This window comes from Danio rerio, chromosome 7 (genome assembly GCF_052040795.2).
Source record: "Danio rerio strain M-AB ecotype USA chromosome 7, GRCz13ab, whole genome shotgun sequence".
Taxonomy (NCBI): domain Eukaryota; kingdom Metazoa; phylum Chordata; class Actinopteri; order Cypriniformes; family Danionidae; genus Danio; species Danio rerio.
In genome coordinates this window covers 34,745,912-34,766,507 of record NC_141027.1, presented here as the reverse complement: position 1 = coordinate 34,766,507, position 20,596 = coordinate 34,745,912, and the positions used below count along the sequence as shown (strand labels likewise).

Sequence of the window (20,596 nt, the reverse complement as noted above, 5' to 3'; positions counted from 1 at the left end):
CTACATTGTAAAAACACTATACAAATAAAGCTGAATTAAATTGAATTGAATATAGAATTTTAGATTTACGTATTTGATGTACATTCCTACCTAATTTAAGTCAAACAGGCCTCTACTGTATAAACCTTATCAAACATGATATCACAATTCATTGGCCAATGGCAGCAATATGATTCAAGATAGACTGGTGCCCTCAAAGTCATGGAACTTTCGACAAAGACACTGCATCTGAATTTTCAAGTGCTTGTACAAACACTCGTGTAGTACAAACATTAGATTTTTTTTTACTGTTGCTGCACCACCAAGCTTCACACTTGAACTCCCAATAACAATGAAAATTTTTACAAAAATAATAATAATTATTATTATAATTATTATTTTAATTTCTTTTAAAAAGCATTTGAAAGTCTAGACTGGAATTTCACAAATTAAATATGGAGAATCTGGCAAAATAAAACAAATCAACTCAAAAATTTTAACAAAAGTATTTCAATCTTTCCTATTTAAGACTTTACATTCAACTAAATGTGTCGTTGCCTTTTTTATAATCAGCTATGACATTTACTAGCATATGGCTCGCTAATTATGAGTAAAAATGGTATCTACAATGTTAATCAATATTCAATACAATATTAAATTGTATATCAGTGTTAGGTAACTAAACTTGTTGTTGAACCTGGAGTTCTCTGTTCTGCTGCAAATCTACCTTTGTGCAGATGTTTCCTTTGTAACTTTAATTAAACAAATGTAGATCAACTAATAAATATTTTCAAAGTGGTAAAGCTGAAGAAGAGCAAGACGTAGATTCCACAGGATGGTGGAGCAGCAGCAGGAGGGCTCTCTGTCACTGGGCTGAACTGATAACTCTTAAATCTGGATTTGCAGTGTTGTGCTCTCTTACTTCGTACGGCACGGCTCCGGCGCAGCAGCTTGTTGTCGTTGTTGGCGATGAGCAGGTTTTTCATGTTTTCATGCTCCTCCTGGGCTGGCTCTGATTCTACTGCTGAAAACACTGGGGATGGGCTGCTATCCAGAGACAGCTCTGTAACTGCTCCAGAAAACTTTTCTGTCTGTGGGGGAAAAATAGTTGATTAGTTATGTGATTAGTTAGTTATGATGAGTCTGAATCCACTCAATTGGTGCTTGTATGTGATACAGTGGGGTTGAGGATAGGGCCATGTAATGGTAAAACAAACACCATGGATTCAATATCAGTTACACTGTATTGACAACATGTGTGGTATAATGTCAATAAAAACGAAGAGGGACAATGGAGAAAACTGACCCAGTTGCTAAGTATTGCAGAGTGTTTAAACATGGACCACCATTTGTTCTGGGTCTTTAAGACTTTGAACAGAGTAAAGTTTAACTGCTCAAGACTAAGAAAGGACTGATGAATTACTACTGTATCACTAAAAATAAAAGTTTCAAATTATTTAAAATACAGTAGAGGCAAAAACCTTATTCCACCCTATATTTCAGTTGTACAAACACACTGTAATAAAAAAAAACTATCTAAATTTAAAATAATTAACAAAAATCCTGACCTTGACCCTTTTGTCTTGCAGGAATATGCGTTTATAAACCACTATTAGCAGCAGTGTTCACTCTGGCTTGCCCAGAAAAGCATACAAGTGCACTGTTTTTATGAGCCAGCATTAAAAATACATGAAACCCTAATCCATAAAATGGCATGAAAAAGCATCAGTGTAGCTTTAGGGTTGAGCATCTCCAGACTGGAGCTTGGGCTGTCGGAATGAGGGTCCTAGCACACTCACTACAAAGGTTTTGTAAAAGAAAAAATGTAAGGCCATTTAATACCCATATTATGAAGAGAGGAAGGAGAGATGACAATCTTATTAAGAATCTGTGGGATGATCCAAAGAGCCAATTAATGATTTTTTTTTTATTAACAGATTAATCTTTCTGATCCAGTGTGTAAACATAATTGACTCAGCCTGAGGGCATTAATTTAATATGTGAAAATTGTGGATAACAATTTTGAGCTCACTGTAAAACAAACAAAACAAGTTAAAATACTAAACTCATTAAAATGAGGATTGTGTTTTGAGTTACATTTTTCTATACATTTAGATTTCTTGAAACTTGTGTGTGCTACGTCTGGGTAAATTGGAGTGGACTGCATACTTCATAAATGCACAGTTGTGCAAAAGACTAATGACCACAGTCAGAACATTAATGAAATAAATACTAAATCAAATTTGGGTTTGTTTTCACCAAATCACTATTGTACACCAAACTTGAATATATGAACATGGCATATGTTATATAGGGTTTTTCTTTGATACTTTTCTGTCTTTTTATGAACCTGCTGGTCATTATTATTTACTGAAATTAATAGAGTAAATAGTACATTTCCAAAATGTGTGATCTGAAAAAGATATACAGCTTTAAAACAACACCCTTTAAACTATCTAACTAAAGATCGAGCAATTATTTAGTCTTGCGTACTTTATATAAACATCTTTTACATAAAAATGTATTCAAGGATAAAACAATTTAAGGATGAACTAAATAAATAAAAAAAAATGAAACTTTTATGATCCTCGTTTTGTTAACATGATTACCGTTTTGTAGATTTTGCAGGGTATGTTTAAACCTGATGGAATTAGACTAATGGAATAAACCAAAGGACATTTCAGTGTAACGCACTGCTTTCAATTCATGAAAATATTCTGAGGAGCTTTTGATTGCACACCTCAGTGATTAGCTTGCCCCGGGTTTTGGTGCGCTCTCGGTGGACGGCACGCTTGCGTTTCTGAGTGAGGACTCTCTCACGAGTGGTGCGATACTCCAGGGCAAACTCACTGATGATCTTACAGAAATGAGTCACTTTAGTGTCCCGCACCGAGTATGAAGGATGACCCAAGTACAACAGGAAAGAATGAAACCTGCAAAGTGGGAGAAGCAGAAATTATTATATGTTCCAGTTCAGTCTAATTAAAGTATTAACCAAAGAGCATTCATGCATATCAGCTTAGGTAATTTACATTCATTTTACCATAGTTCATCATGCGTTTTACCTGTTAATAATGCGTCTGTGCACGACTTTCAGGATGATGATTCTTTCAGTACAGTCTTTCAGGAATTCAGTCATTTTGTTTTTTAAGTTGGGTTTAGTTTCATGCTTGGCCACAACTTTAAGGTTGTCCCAGGACGTTTTGCATTTTCTTTCCAACTGAATCAGGTTTTCGGATAATTGCTCAAACTCCACCTATGATAAAGGGCAAGGCAGGAGTGATAAATGATAATAAAAGCCAAATGGATATTTCCATAAGTGCCTTCAATGGCAGAAACAGAACCAAATAAGAAACCCATGAACACAGCAGTTCCTTCCCGAGTTATAATGCCAACCTTTACAAGATGTGCTACAGAAACAGAGCAGCTGCTATAAAAGCCTACAAGATGGATAGCATGAAAACCCCTGCACCACTTAATAATTAATGTTACTTTTAAAAGGTATGAAACAAACAGAACAAAGACACTGCACATAGAGAGTCACCTACTTTAGCAGAGCGTGTGATGGCAGGGATCTCAGAGTAAAGGTCAGTCGTATCTGGGTAATTTTCCACCACAAAATTGCAGGTATGATGAAGCAGAGACTGTCTGTGCACAGTGTCCTTCACCTCGGTCACCTTCTCCAGATAACCGAGCTCAAAGCCCTTCGCCTGCGATACAGATGAGAAACGGCAATTAAAATCACCATGTGATGTTCTATGAACTACTATGTCTTTCTCACTAAATTATAAACAAATAGTGTATTCAAATTGTTTATTACAGAACAAAGCATGGCACAAATTAAAGGACATTTCCTTAACGGTAATTAACAGTCAGTTTTTTACATGCCACTGTAACAGACATCAAGACAGAAGAAGAGGTAGTGCTGTAAAGACCTCGTTTATTATATATACTGAGTACACCCCATCTTGAAAATGAATTTATTTATTCATTTCTGATTGTATACAGGCAATGCATTTTTGTGCATTTAAACAAAACAGATTTATTTAACAGATATATTTATTAAAATAATATTTTAGTCACCAAATATATTCAGAAATTTAAAGATAATACATTATTAAAATTCAGGCAAAGTATTGCACAAAAAATACAACCAACTAAATGTTTATATATATTTTTTTGTTTCTCTTGTTTTTTTCCTCTTTTTTAATTTGCATTTAATATTTTTTCATTTAACACATAAATTTGGATGTACTCATTTTTGGATTGTTATTGAAAGTTATTTTGTTAGATTAGCTCCAGATTTGGCTTCAGTACTGACTAATCTAATGTACATGCACAAATATAATATTGTAAAGCTTCCTATTAAAAATATGAATTTAAAAGATTTGTGAGGGGTGTACTTATATATGCTGAGCACACAATGTGCATACATATATAAATAAATGAATTCATCACATATCAGAAAAATAAGAATAAAAAATCATCCAAATCAGATCTTATAGCACAAACAATTAGATTAAATGGAAAAACTATGAATTTTCAGAGAACAGGGAAAAATACAATAAAAAAAGTTACTTAGGATTTTCCTCTTACATCCCAAAAAATTCAGCTTAAACTATGTTCCTTTGTGATTTATAAAATGCAAGTCAATGGCTACCCCTTAGCCCTTACCCCAACCTCTCGTTTTGCACGTTCCCATGAAGGGGTAAGGGTGTCCCAATTCTCTTTAGCTTGAAGGCTTAAGGCTAAGAGGAAGGGGTATACATCCCTTCGAAAGAGATATTTTAGGACCACACTTTAAACCAAGGGGTAAGAAAATTTCATCAACAAATTAGTATTTTTTTTTGTCATTATTTTGTATTTTTAGAACAAACAACCGTCAAACTACCGTCAGGCTTTAAAAACACATTAAAATAAAAACCACTAAGTTTCTCTATTTATAATCCACAATCATTACTCCTGAACAGCAATCCCACAACATTCTGACACTCGATGACACTCGAATACCCTGTCAGAAAAGTCTAGTGGCTGGAAATGAGCTTTTACAGTGTCAGCTATAATGTTAATGTTGTTTTTTTGTTTTTACATTGATGAACATGGCCACTGTGCTAACACACAGTACAGTTATAATCTTATTGCCACAAAACATATAAAAAAATATAAAGGCCAAACAAAATGAATATTTGTGGCTCCTAAAAAATTACTATAAGGTCTTATAAAGTGAATCTTAGAGATAAAGTTTTCTGACAGTGTTCATCTATTGTAAAACCTCAATGTAAAGTCTAAGAGCTAAGATTATTTATTATTTTTTAAATACATTTTTGCCTGTATGCTTTTGTCTTAAAGTACCAGTGCTCATTGACTTTTAATGGCATGTAATAAATCTCCAAGGACCATGGTTTTAGCTTTAAAAAAAAAAACCTTTAATGTTCCACTGAAGCAAAAAGCCATCTATATCTCAGATGGTCTGAGGCTGAGTAAATTGCAGTAACAGTACATTTTCATTTTTCAGTAAACCATCACGTTAAATTTGAAAATAAGTGTGTCGGTTGTGGTTCAAAACAACACAAATGTTCTACAAATGATAGTGATCAGTATCTTCCAGGTCAAGAGGTCATAAACATTCTACAACAGAGAAAATGTGCCATGCTGGGTCTTAATCATATTTAATCTTCCACCGGCCACAACAACAGATTAAAGCATCCACATACTGTAGACCTGCTTTGGATAATGGCATGTGTCTGTCAGACTGTATCTACAGTACCTCTGCAGAAGAGGTGAAGCACTTACCCTTGAGCTGTTTAGGAAGTTGCCAATGGCCAGTAGTGTTGCTAGGATACGTTTGAAGGTTTTGTTCTTGGCGAGTTGTTCCATGCCCTGCTTCAGGTCAAAAAGAGGCTCTGCAATCTCCTGCAACATTCATGGGTAAGGAACAGGAGAAGGAGGACACAGAGGGATAAAGAATAGTACATTAAAACCTTGCTGGAAGCACACTAAAGTTATTAACAATCAAGGTTGACAGAACCGAGTGTAAGCATACAATTTTTCCTTTTTCAGTTCAGCCAGATTAGCCAGAATGCAATACTAAAACAAAATATGACTGTGTGTAAATCTGAAAATGGACAGAAAGATATTTAAATATGGACATACTGCTCTAGCTCACTGACACAACAAGCAATATAAAGCAAGATATCAGTTCAACAGATATTTATTAGTCATACTAAAATAGATTTTTTGTAGGTAATCTAATTAAATGATTAGTAAGTGTATAGACATTTACATCAACATAATTCATGTATATCAACACTGAACAATCGTTTCTAATGCAGCTGAACTAGTTAGATCTAAGAGTGGGTACAACCAGATTAATTGAAAAAATGTTGAAAACATTGAAAAAAGTTAGCATTACAGAAATGAATACATTTAAATATATTTAAAAAGATAACTTTTACTTTAAATGAAAACATTTTCATATAACAGAAATATTTTAATTTACCTTAAGATGAAATACTACTTTTTTTGTATATTGGATTCCTCAAACTTTTGCTTAAAGCCCTGCTCACGCTGTGTGATTTCAGCAATGATTTGGTTGTTTTAAAACATTTTGGTTGTCAAATTTGTGAAATCCTAAAATATTGCTGAAATCCTAGGCCAAATCTGTGATCTTTGATTGTTGGTTTGACATGTTCACTGACAGCCGCTCACTGGCCATTGTGATCAAATCTTCCCTTCGATGAAATTCTGGCAGTGTCAGAAGACTTCAACTTCCGTCATGACGCCCATCAAACCAATAGGAGAGCAGAATCTGATAATGCAATCAGCTCAACTAGTGTGTGAAATGTCAAAACAGTCTTTTTTTAGTTTAATATTGAGACATGCTGTGAGAAAAATGACCACTAGAGTTTGTTTATACTTGCCATGAGGTATTATAGTGAAGGTGTCACAGATTGAGGACATCAAACTCTGAGTGAGTTTTCTTGCGCGTATTCTTGCGTTTGGCACGTCTTTATTGTCATTCAGTCTGACTTTATGACAACTGAAATCTTACAGTGTGACATGAAAGTTATGTTTGTGAAGTCTGATTTTCAACAATTTTGTAAGATTATTAAAAACTGCAGTGAGACGGAGCTAACTTGAGGTATTTAAAAAGTGAAATCCAAAAATATCCAAACTTCTTAACAGTATTGTATATGAAATTCCAAATGGTCAACTTAACATGGTGCAACATAACTTACTAACACAACTTGTATAAATAAGATGACAATACTAATGAAGAAAACTGTTTTTAATATAATTTTCATTATTAAAATAGGACTTATTCCAGTGCACTGACCTTCTCAAGGGTCTCATAGTTGAGTTTAAAGGCCCAGAGCTGTAATCTGGCTGTTAGGCCGCTGATAGAGGAGAGTGTGAGCAGGAACTGCTCTGCAGTGCCCAGCGGTACATCCGGATTGGCCAGCTGAGCCTCCTGAATCTTCTGTTTCTCTTCCTCTGTTGGTGTCATGGTTAGGATTTTCTACAGATACAGAAGGAAGCAAAAACTATTCCATATTAGATTTCCTAAATGAATCACAAAAACATGTCAATTAAAAATGTACATATATATTTGTGTGAAGTTTAAGGCCAAAAATAAATTATTTATTGACAATAGAGAAATGTAATGTACAGAATGCAAAAACAAATATTAAGTGAGCCACTACTGCCCCCTGTGGGTAAAAGTGCTACATTACCTCGATGCCTTCTTTACTGATGGCAAACTCGTCAAAGGTGAGGATGGCACTTTTGATCACATGTATAGCAGGTAATACAGTCATGCCGATGTTGATGGCATTGCTTCTCTTAGGATCAAGCACTGAAATTGCTGCTTTCTTCACCTCAGCACCTTTCTGTAGGAAAAACAATAAAGAATACTTAAATGAACAAAGCTAAATACTTTATAGCAAGTGCAGGCCATACAAAAACCTGCATTCAATAGTAGTCATCCCCACAGTGACCCCTGATTAATCAAATGACTTAAATGTCAGAGACAAATAGTAAATATAGTAATTTTTTAGACCGTCTGAGTAGATTATTCATAAACAAGTTTACCAGTTTGGCATTTGTGTGTCCCATTATTTAATGCTTCATTTAAAACTTTATATAGAGTTTATGTGTATTAGTTTTATTACTGAGGGTCAAATACACAAAGGGTTTTCAAGCATCAAAACAGTAAAAGTGGAATAGAATTTTTTTCTTGTTTTAGGAGGCAATTGCAGTGCAGTGTATATTGATTAATAGTTTTTTTTAGCAAAAAATATTAACTATTATACATTTTCATTCTGATTTACAGATTTTTACACTAAGACATCATTCCATGTAACAATAGCTTACATATTAAAAAATCTTGTCAGACATATTTAGAACAAGAATAATTCAATGACTTTTAAAAACATCATTAAGAATCACAGCGCAGCTCAAAAACACTAACTGTCCTTTTAAATATTTATACCATGATCTTTTAAAATTCAAAATTGCAAGTTTTATAACATTAAAAACACATAAAAGATCATTTTGGATTTTTTTCCACAGCTTTCGTCACAGCATTTTAGTCAGAATGAGGTCTGGGCTTAGAATGGACTATTGCAACACCTTGATTGTTGTCTTTCCTTTGTGTATTGTTACATGACCTAATTTTGGGTTTAGCTGTATGGGCATTGTGTTCGCTCGCTCACTCACATTCTGGTCATCTGAGGTTTTATTTTTTAAATATTTAGTAAATACCTGCCAAAAATATGTTTTATGTCCTAATATGGAAACATTAAAATTTCATAGGATGTCATAATTGTTTTACATGACTGTATATGACACATAAACGGTGTACTATCACTATATATATATATATATATGTATACACACACACACACACACATATATATACATACATATATACATATATATACATACATTATATATATATATATATATATATATATATATATATATATATATTCTATAAGATTATTACAAAATAGAGTTATACCAAAAGAGTTTTTGCTCATTGCACCTTTGCTACTGGAAGATCCTTTCCTTTGGACTCAAAAAGGTGCTCCAGCTTGGCTGTATCGACATCCACTTTATCAAGTGAAGCCCACACTGTTCCCCTCCCAAACTTGCACTTTCTGGGGCTGTCAGACTGCTTCAGTTCCTTCCAGAACAACTTTACTGTTTTACGTTTCTTCACAAAAGCAGGATCCAAACCCTGTGACGGGGACGTGGTAAAGAGTCCGGGAGGTGGAGGAATACTCAAACCTCCAGGAGGAGGAGGTGGAGGAGGAGGTGAAGCCAAACCAGCAAATCCAGGTGGAGGAGGAGGAGGAGGTGGAGGTGGTGAAAACAGACCAGCAGGTCCAGGGGGAGGAGGTGGTGGTGGAGGAGGAGGAGCAGAACCCAGTCCTGGCACTGGAGGAGGAGGTGGAGGTATAACATTAGACAGGCCAGTATCAAAAGTGTCTATATCCAGCACATCAATATCCTCCTCCTCCATCAGATCTGAGAAATCAAGATCTTTAATCCGCAGAGGTCTGGAGCTGGGCTGCAGTTTATCCCAGGCATCCTGACTCCCTCTGGACAGTGGTGTCATCAAGGTCTTCTCCAGACTCTGTGAATGCGTTTCGGCTTCAATACTGTACTGTGGACGCAGCTTCTTCAGCTTCTGTTCCTCTGCTAATCTGGCACGAGCAGCATCAGCTGTGCCACCTAGACTCTCCAGCTCTGCCCGCCGGGAGGGGTCCTCTGTGGGCTGAGAAGACGAAGACTGCAGTCTGGAGAGCCGAACTGCCATGCTTCTGATCCCATGGCCCTCAAGTGCACTTTCCAGACTGGGACTTTCTAGAGCTCCGGAACTGGTGTTGCTTTTGGAGTAGAGCATGTCCATCACGAACCTCTGGTCATCAGAGAGGGTGCTGTGTTGCTCCGCTGTGCTGCCCTGGTGTTGCAAACCACCCTCTAGAGGAATCACAATATAACATTCAGTGCTGCAGTGAAAACAATGTACATCATCATCATATTTGTTAAATGCGAATATGACATTTTTGATATTTGTAATTTTATTCATCCTAAAATTAGTCAATCAAATAAATACAACAAATATTAAGAGTTAGTAATAATAAAACCTTTAAAATAAATAAATAAAATAAAATTAATAAATACTTTTTTCCTTCACATTTGTAAAATTATTTTAAGTTAACATCATATTAAGATAGAAAATAAGCCTGAAGGCAGGAATGGGCAGGTTTGTATGAAGTACTATTGGCCATTGTCCATTGATCACACTGTACATTATTATGGGATAATATGTAAATTCTTATTAAGTATTTACAATTAATGCCTTTAACACACTATCTATTTACACAGAATCATATATAATTAATAATTAACAGAAAAATAAAAAATAAAGATAAGATTTGTCAGGTAATGATCATAACAAGAAAATATTTAACTGCTTAAATATAGTAACATTAATCAAAATGATTAGACTATCAAACAATGTGCCACAAACAATAATTTAACAGATCCATGGTGATCAACATATAGTAACTTCATCCAAAAAGAAACATCCTACAGTACCTTCAAAGTAGTCATTGCAAGCACAGATTAAATAGTTTCTGCATGTTACTATCCTTTAGTTTTAGAAAGCCCAGTGCAGACCACCAGCAGTAGCTGCTCCCAGCTTTAACAGCATGGTATCATCTAGTGTTAACTGCCTAAACCCCTCAATAAGCCAAAACGGAAACTAGAAAGGGGAGATCCCCTTCTACAAATTTAAACAGTTTACATCTCTGCCCTCTTTTGCAGCTAATTTACACTCTCGGGACGGCGAGCCTGTTAGTGGCTGTGTCATTTACAACGAGGCCACTAGAGGAAGAGATAGAATCACTCAAATAGTTCCACTTTAAATATTTCTGCTGGAAATAAAGCTGTTGACCTCCCAAAGAAGCCCTCCCTGACACAGAAATGCTTGACTATTGCTCTGCGTGTGAGATTTACACTGAGCTGAAAGCTGGATAAAGAAACCCACAGGTCAATAGATGGCAAGTGGAGTAAAAGAAAGGCTGTTTATTACAATAACTTTGCACAAAAAGCCATGTCTCTTTTGACTAGTTACTTGAAATTGAGTTACTGGCAAAGCAGAACTGTGAATTAGAAATGTAGATGTTTAACAGTATGTTCAAGCAATGTCCAAATATCTTAAAAAGAAATCTTAAATAAAGAACTATTTTCTAGACGAGCAATACCAATTGTGTTGTTTTCAGAAATAATAAGTCAAAATTAAGTTTTTAATTAAAACAAGCAAAATAATTAGCCATTAAGGTAAGCAAAATAATCTTTAATTGGAAATAATATATGATTATTCAGATAGTTTTATGGAAAAAAAACTAAATATTGAATTAGTATTTCTAAAATTAAAGTCAATATTTTTTACTTGATTTCATATTTTTTAGATATTTGGACTAGAAACAAGACAAAAAACTAATTATTTTGAGTGTGCTGATGGTGTTGGAATTAAATCTCTTGCCTGCTTCATTGTGGGCTGTCGTCGTGTCCTCTGGCTGCTCCAGGGTGTGCCTGCTCACGTTCTCCCCTTGAGACTCCTGACCACTAATAGATTCTGCAAGACAAACAATGGGAAAATTTAAAAGGGGGGGGGGGGGGGGGGGGGGTGGGTAAAAAGAAACAAGTGTCACAAAGAAAGATCTAGCAGTGCCTAATACATACATAACTGAAAATTCAAACCTGAAGGCAAATATGCGAACCAAAATATATCACTGCTGTCCCCACCATGTTTCAAAAACGAAACCACATTTAGAGTTCATATTATGCGTGGCACCTCAAAGCATATAATATATCTAAAAACATCCAGAAGACACATTATAGTCTCTAGTTCAATCTTTTTCAGTGAAATCTGGTTTAAACCTTTTCAATAATGATGAGAACAGATATTTTTGTGAAAAATGTTGTATAACATCAATAAATAAATCATACAGTAAACACATACTGTAGACACACAATACACGGGGGCTGTGATGTATTGAAGAAAAAAATGTGATGTGTGATAATGTGCAAAATAATGTAATATTCAATATGTGATATAATACTTAAAAAAAGTTTTTTTTTTTTAGAAAAGAAAAGCATTGCTACAACTTTAAAGATTTAAACAGCACAAATGAAAAAAATCTGAGGCATTAGAAAAATGTAGAAAAAAATATTACAAAGCCTTTTTTAATAAGACTATTCCTTAAAACTGTGCCTACAATTTTCGGCAAACACTTGCCTTCATCAGGGTAACAGAGATCAACTGGGTCTAGAGTTTCTTTTGAACAATATGGTCTCATGATTCATTAGAATATCTAAACAATAATAAAATAATATATTGAACAAGCTCAACTCGCCAATCATTATTAATACACTGCAAAAAATGCTTTTCTTACTTAGATTTTTTGTCTTGTTTCTTGTCTAAATATCTCACAATTCTTAAATCAAAAAGAATTTTCTAGGCAAGCAAAACATATTGTCTTGTTTTCAGCAATAATATGCCAATATTAAGTGAGTTTTTTCTTAAAACAAGCAAAATAATCTGCCAATGGGGTAAGCAAAATAATCTTGTTTTTCCTTTTGACATAAGATTATTTTGCACAAGCCTAAAAGAAAATGAATAAATGAAGTACACACACAAACAAACAAACAAACAAACAAACAAAAGATAAAATAAATATTTAATTCAATTCATCTCTAGTTCTATAGCGCTTTTACAATGTAGATTGTGTCAAAACAACTTAACATAGAAGTTCTAGTGAAGTCCAGATTTCAGAGTTGAAGTTCAGTTTAGTTTAGTTCAGTGTGGTTAAATTCCACTGCTGAAAGTCCAAATACAAAATATATCCACCACTGGTATAGTTTTATTAACCTGAAAACATCAAAAACAATTAGGGTAATAAAAAACAGTGGAGTCACTTCTGTGTGCACTTGTTACTTTCTTAAAGTGAAACTTCACACAAAAATGACAATTCTTTCATCATTTACTACCTGTTTGAATTTCTTTCGTCCGGTTAAGGCAAGAGAAGATATACTAAAGAATGTTGAAAAAATTAGCCATTGACCATAGTATTTTTTTATTCCATAGTATTTGTTTGTTCCTGCTACTGATGTCAATCGCTGCTTTCCCCACAACATTTTTCAGAATATCTTGTTTTGTGTCTAACAGAAGTTTACTTCAGAATCACTTGAGTACGAGTCAATTTTGAGAAAATGTTTATATTTGATTAAAGAATTTTTACTATGCCCTTAACCTGGTTTGATCACGTGGTCATTTTTTAGGATCCATTAATTATTTTTGTATTAAATCACACATCAGCCCTACAATATAGCTTATTGTTTTAGTATTGTAGTAATACATCTAAATAATGTGACAGTAAGTTTGTGTTCCATACCGTTGTAAATAAGGACTATTTATGAACAACAGCTGAGCTAATAAATCTACTGGGTAAAACAATAACCTACATACAATATTTTATTTGAAGTGGATAAACAAAAAAAAAAGTGAAAGTGGAAATGGAAGGGTCAGAGACGTAGACTAGTGGTTTGTGTCAGCCTGCATGTGTCCAACTATAATTATTCCTGCCATAACAACCAATCATCTCACACTTAATTAGCAACTTTCACCACCATGATTCCAGCAGATAAACACAAAAAGATCATTTCAACCTTCCAGCGATCAATCAAGCTGGGCCACTTCCTATCTATGCCTGACATGCACCGGATGACACAAGTGTAATTAAAAGTGTGCAGTTCCAATAAGCAGTCAGAGCTGTCGCAGTCGGAGTTCTTCTAAAAGTTACAAATCTCAGCAGGATTCATTACATAATCGTGACAGACTTGCTCTAGACCAATCAGAGTGCATTCCAGGCTTAGCTGGACTTGGCAATTAACAGTATTGAAGGAGTTGACATAAAGAGTGTAGACAAGCTTGTAATTCCTCATGACAGTGAACACACACAAACAGACCAATAGATGACCACAAAACAGTCTCTCACACTCACACATGCATTTGGGTTTTAGTAAAGCTTCACTGATCAGGGGAAAGCAGAGAGATTAAGATGTTAGGATAATGACTGGGACTTTGACGGTAGAGCAAGCTGTGGATGAGAAAAAGTGTAACAGGACAAAAGAGTTGGAGTGCTGCAGGTTCAAAAGGACGAAATGGGCGCATACTTTAGAGGCGAGCATAACTGTGTGACACTGTGAGGAACAGAAGGTCAGGGTTGGATCACCTGTTGTGGTGGTGGAGAGGGAGATCTGCTCCTCAGTCTCAGTGGGTGCTTCACTCTCACTCGGTTTCTCTTGTAAGGCGGACGACTTCTTCGTTTTCTCCCACTCGGATACAGCCAGAGAACGCAAGAACGTGTCTCTGTAAAGCACCGGAGGAGAAGCACTCATTTACTGAGCTGAAAATGGAGGGTTTTGGGTGATAAAGAAAAGTGTTTGATTCTGAAGATACGTTATAAACTGTAGACCTGCTCTCAAATGAGTGGGTGCAGGATACTGTAAAGTAGGTCAATAAATCACAAAGGCAGTACTAAATTTAAGCTTTCTGGATTTCTGGAGCAATTTTGGTCTCTCCGGATTCCTCTGTCATTCAATACAATAAAGACAATTAGGATTTTTTAGGAACTGAGCTATCAAGCTTTGATTTGAATGAGACAAAACTGTCAAAATACCCATTTTGGTTTAAAGGGATGGTTCACTTCAAAATGTAAATTTACTATTTACTACTATAGTAGTCAATGGTTACAGGTTCCCAACATTTTTCAAAGTATCTTCTTTTGTGTTCAACAGAAGAAAGAAACCCAAATGTTTAAAACAAGGGCAAGTAAACGATGACAGAATTTTTGGATGAACTTTCCCTTCAAGTAAACAAATTATTAGATGTGTACTGGTAAATTGTATTCATGTATTCATCAGATCCTACTTATGCTAAAGTGACATGTTCTTGTTTCTTGTTCTTGACATGTTCTTGATAAAGAAGTTAAATCTCACAGTTCTGTATTGTATGTTTAAACACTAATATCTTTTTGTTTCCTAAATTATGAATCGATTAATTAATATAAACTTAAAGGCATAGTTCACCCAAAAACTTAAATGCTTTAAACGGTTTGAGTTTTTTTTCTTTTGTTAAACACAAAGGATGACATTATAAAGAATGTTGGGAAAAACTAGCTATCAACTTCCATAGTATTTTTAGTTCCTAGAGATTTCCTTTGCTGCTTTTTGCAAAGACTCTTTAGAATATCTTGTTTTGTATTCTACAGAAGACAGACATTTCTTCATTCATTATCTTTTCGACTTAGTCCCTTTATTAATCTGGAGTCGCCACAGCCAAATGAACCACCATCTTATCCAGCATATGTTTTATGCAGCAGATGGGAACACTGCTACAGACACTGGGAAACACTCATACACTTCCATTCACAAACATACACTACGGACAATTTAGTTTACCCAATTCACCTATACCGCACGCCTTTGGACTGTGGGGGAAACCGGAGGAACCAGAAAAAACCCACGTGAACACGGGGAGAACTTGCAAACTCCAAACAGAAATGCCAATTGACGCAGCCGGAGCTCGAACCAGCGGCCTTCATGCTGTCACGGTATGGTGCTACCCACTGCACCACCGTGTCGCCCCAAGACAGAAATTCCTACAAGTTTAAAACCATTTGAGTGTGAGTAAATGAAGAATAAATATTCAGTTTTGAGTGAACCATGCCTTAAAGACAGAGCAATTTAAATAATCTCACTAGATTTGGATAAACTTAAATCTATACTAAATATATAAGATACATTAAAGCAAGAATAATTAGACAAATAAAATATGCCATTTTAGTCAAAAGACTATGACTCAGTTTTAAATCAATCTACCATTAAAAATTAACCTATTAGAAGTTATAATATAAAGATAGAACAGATTAAAATGTTCATTTACACAAAAAGGCAATATGACAATACACAGTAATTACATATTTAGACATCCCTTGAATCCCACCACAGAAATCCAATCCAGTGTCTGACGAAGCACACCACCACCACCACCATCACCATTTAGAACCCCAAAACCACAAGCCACCATTTTATTTCCCACCATTCACCCTGCCATAAATATAACTAGTACAAATCAAAGTATAAAATTAATCGTGAATGATTAGTTCTCGTTTTGATAACCACCAAGCTGATCAAGTTTGATTAACTCAGTCAAGCTTTAATTCTCCACCATAGTGATCCAACAGTTGAGTTCAGTAAACTTAGGAGTTACAATGAGGCATGTGTGCAAAGAATAAACTGACATATCAATAACCAAGGCAGCAAAGCACACAATTATATAGTTGTTAAAATATGCATGGTACTGCAACATAAAAATGCGCCCTTACATAAATCATTAATATTACAAGAATTGCACAATATCAATGGTCTCGAACTCAACTCCTAGAGAACCGCAGCTCTGCATAGTTTATCTCCAACCATCTCCAACTCAAACCTGCATAATAGTCTCTTGTAGTTTTGAACACCTTGATTAGATGGATCAGCTGTGTTTTTATTAGAGTTAGATAAAAAAAAAAACTGTGCAGAGCTGTGGCCCTCCAGGAATCAAGATTGAGACCTATGCACTACATGAAATGAAAAATAATTCAAGTTAAATGACAGGTTAATGTTCACACACAAACACACACAGCCTCAGTTTCTGAGCGCAGAATTAGACCCCAAACACCCGGCCACATGCTGGTATAAGCAGAAAGAGAGCATGTCACCATAATGAGCTGCTGTATACTTACGCATAATGCCTGAGAACCGGCAAGTCTCTATTCACACTCTCTGGACTGAAGAGAAACACTCCAGTTTACACACACTGTTCATATCAATCCTACTGGCTACACTACACAAACCCCTTTCAAAATGCTTGGTTCAACACAATTCCTTCATGTTGTCCCACCACAAATCGATAAGCTAATTTAATCATTTTCTCAAATTTAAGTGGATTAAACATGAAACAATTAAGTTGTCCCCCCAAACATGAAGAATTGTGTTGTTTTGACTTATTTTAAATAAGTGGTTTGAACAAGTAGCATAAGTCATTTTTTTGAGTGAATATAGAGAAAATGACTTCAGAAATAAAAGCTGTGCATTCTGGCTTCAAAAACAAACTTAACTTTAACACATTTTTAATTATGTTTAAACTTTTAATGTGCACTACTTTGAATTATTCTTTTTATTAATTAATTTTTTTTTTTGGCCCACATCTTGGATTGAATAATATACTGACAACTCTGATAAACATTATGAAAATGTATAATAATAATTAACTATAGATAAAAGGTCAACCAGGTGGTGCCTGTTAAAAGGTTAAACGCTCCAAGCTTTTAAAGTTGATAAGAAAAAAAAATAAGGTAATGATCTAATCTAAAGTGAGGACTATTTATGCTTTATAAATGCCTTGTAAATGACAATTAAAGGCTCAGTTATAAATTAAACAGAAAATAATGACTTTATTCATTTCTATTCATTTGAAGATACACAAATGAATCTGTATCAAATCAAAAATAAATCTTTGCAAACTTATCTAAAATAAAATGAGTGTACAGTTTGAACATCACTAAATAACATTGAAATGCTGTATCATAATATATTGTTAAATTATTTTATTGTTGTTTTATCCAATTTTTACAGTCATTTTACAGTCATTTTATTTTTTTTGATAGGATTGCAAAGATTATTGTTTATTTAATACTAAGCCTTTAATTGTCATTCATAAGGAATTTATGAAGCATAAATAGTACTCGCTTTAGATTAGTTCACAAAACTGCATGAAGATGAGTTATTGAAGCATTTATTAACATATATAGTAACCATTACTATTGCCTGAAAAATAAGATACATAAATGTTGATGTCAATAGTTTATTAATCATTCACTAACTTATTCTGAATGATCTTAAAAAACCATTGACTACTCTTAAATACAACTGGTTTGTAAATAAAGCAATACCTAATTTAGCAATGAAAAATAAATCACTCACAAATTACGAAAACACTATTATTAAGCACATTATACACGTTTATAAATCGAGAATCAGTTACAAACTGCTAATGTTTATTAATGTAGAGTTAATGCTTAAATAATAAATTCACTATATGCTAACGCTTAATAAATGATTCATAGTGTGTAGTTATTATAAGTTATATTATAAAAATTCTGGCATTTTAAACTTTCAATTTTTTGAGTTGATATAGAGCTAATAAAATGCCTTTAGAAATAAAAAAATGTGAACTCTGGTTTCAAAAAGCGACCTTTAACACATTTAAACTACTTTTAAGGCTTAACTTTAAATCCTAAACTTTCAAGCTTTTCAAGTTTTGAAAAGAAAGAAAAAAAATCTGGAATTTTAACTACATCTATTTTTTTTCATGAATATGGGGATAAAAGCAGGAGTCATCAAGCAGCAACTGAATAAAAAAAGAACTTTTCCCATGAAAAAAAGCAGAATAAACAATGAAAATAAAGGAATAAGCCAGATAGGAAAGAAGAATTATTGTCCATTTAATACCATCTCTTTCACTTCTAAACTAAATATTCTGCATGTTAATGAATAGCATAACATAAATACCCAAACAGGGATGCAAACATTTACACCTAAATGTGTATTACTATTAAAAGTGAGTCTTAAACCCTTAAATTTTTTAGCACACATATTTGAGGATTAGTCCTCAGCGGATATAACAAATCGATCCAATTTATTCCACGGTTTCCAGCCAGAAGTTGTTTCCTCCAAGCCTGCCTCCCCATGACTTTGTCTCCCCAAAATGACTAAGCATCATAATGATTTAAAGTGCGAGCACCTCCAAAAGCCACATTCTTTGGCCACACTGCAGCTACTCACCAAACACTGTCTGCCTGCTGCTGTCTGTAAAAGGAGAGAGAAGCAAAGCGCAGGAATGTTGGGCGCCACAGAAGTCGAGAAAGAGATTAGGAGACGTGCCAAATATTATGAGGAGAAAAAGAGAAAGAACACATTTAAAAAAAGAAGATTGAGAGAAAACAAGAAAGGTAATCAGGTGATGGAAAAGCAGAAGAAGAAAAAAACAGGCAAATAATACACTGAACTACGCACAGAGAATAAAGAATTTCTGTGTATAAGAAGATAAAAGTAAGAAACACACCTGAGATCAAGCTTTAGAAGAGAAAAAACTAAATGAATCCTCAGTCTATTGATTCCTGATTTTTTCATAATTAACATGCCAGTTAGCACTTAATTGCAGTATTTTTGGAGCCATCAGCAAGTGAAGACTTACCTATGGCCCTATAATTCAAAAGTCAATGAATTAAGTCCAATTGTGAAATGTTTCAATCGCAGCTCTAGCAGTTCACTTCAGCTCGCGGCACTTTAGCTCATTCAAGAAGTTCAACTCCTTCCCAAAAATATTCCCTCCTCCAATTTCTACACCTCCTCTCACATCTTTTCCCTTTGCCTTCTCCCCTGTTTCCTCCTATCAGAGTTGATGACTTACTTGAAGACTCTCTTTCCCACTGTCCGGCTGGGCTGATCTGCTGTCGTCTGAGTTGGAGTCTCCGGAGCAGAGTCCGTTTCTGAGAAAGACGCTCTGCGGAGACACAGTTAGTCAGTGCAAGGTCACAGCTATTGCATTATATGGGCAGTTTCAGTAAGTCAGGTCCAAACACATTCATATTTAGACTCACACACTCTCAAAGGTAAAAAAAAAAATGTGCATGCCAATAAATAAACTCTTCATTTAATCCAAAAATGTGAAGATTTGAAAGCACACAGCTTTTATTATAGGTACAATATTACTATAGCTACTTATTATGAACATTTAACTTTATATTTAGGTTATATTTGTTATTTTTAATACCATTGTTGTCTTTAAAACCTTTATTTATGTTGGTTACTGTAATTTTCTACATTTACTTTGGTTTTAAAGTTTGGATGTTGGTAATGTTTTTAAAAAAGAGAAAAAAAATTTGCAACACTGAAAAGTTTTTATTGTCCCTTGATTTTTTTAATGCATATTGTGCGTTTTTTGTGTTCATCACTCATTCATGTTAGTTGATGGTGCATCATCATAAGTTAACAAAAATAAACATTTGATTTTGCAATTTAATATCAAATGAACAAATTAATTTCTTCTCATTATTAAAATATTAACATTTTATATAATGAATTCCATTCTTTTTCATTAAATCAGTATCACTTTATGAGCACAATGCAGCTGTAACACCAGTTTGCTAATGTAATAAATGCTGCTTCCTCGACTGGGTCACTGCGAACTCTGCTGCTCCAGTAGTCAGCACTTTTATTTATCATCTTGCAGACAGTCTGACATCATGGCAGCAGTGAACAGAAAACTGTGAACGACAACTTCTCCAGCTCTACTTAAAAAAAAAAAACAAAAAAAAACAGCATTCGGGATCACAATAACTCTTTCAAATGAAACCTTCCTGTGTCCATTTACTCAGTGCTTCTATGTAATTCTGAAATGTTATTTTATTCAGCTTCTGTATTCTTGTATGTA

The 20,596-nt window shown here is 34.5% G+C and overlaps 1 protein-coding gene across 13 annotated transcripts in view; it reads right to left on the bottom strand.

Annotated features, from left to right (window-relative positions):
- fhod1 (formin homology 2 domain containing 1) overlaps positions 1–20,596 on the bottom strand; it is a 66,852-nt gene that overhangs the window by 4,786 nt on the left and 41,470 nt on the right. For 5 of the 13 annotated variants that reach the window (XR_015495862.1, XM_087261447.1, XM_087261452.1 and 2 more), the window contains 13 exons: positions 19,574–19,666; positions 18,946–18,969; positions 16,845–16,889; positions 14,289–14,425; positions 11,537–11,629; positions 9,026–9,966; positions 7,713–7,868; positions 7,316–7,498; positions 5,773–5,892; positions 3,528–3,689; positions 3,045–3,235; positions 2,720–2,912; positions 902–1,070 (listed from right to left, as the gene is read on the bottom strand). Coding sequence is in view for 12 of the 13 variants with exons in the window: in XM_087261447.1 (XP_087117573.1) it covers positions 902–1,070; positions 2,720–2,912; positions 3,045–3,235; positions 3,528–3,689; positions 5,773–5,892; positions 7,316–7,498; positions 7,713–7,868; positions 9,026–9,966; positions 11,537–11,629; positions 14,289–14,425; positions 16,845–16,889; positions 18,946–18,969; positions 19,574–19,666 (2,507 nt within the window). In the remaining variant the exon portion in view is untranslated. The remainder of the gene's footprint in view (positions 1–901; positions 1,071–2,719; positions 2,913–3,044; positions 3,236–3,527; positions 3,690–5,772; positions 5,893–7,315; positions 7,499–7,712; positions 7,869–9,025; positions 9,967–11,536; positions 11,630–14,288; positions 14,426–16,844; positions 16,890–18,945; positions 18,970–19,573; positions 19,667–20,596) is intronic. The other 8 variants (XM_087261448.1, XM_087261453.1, XM_087261451.1 and 5 more) reach the window with 2 other exon arrangements.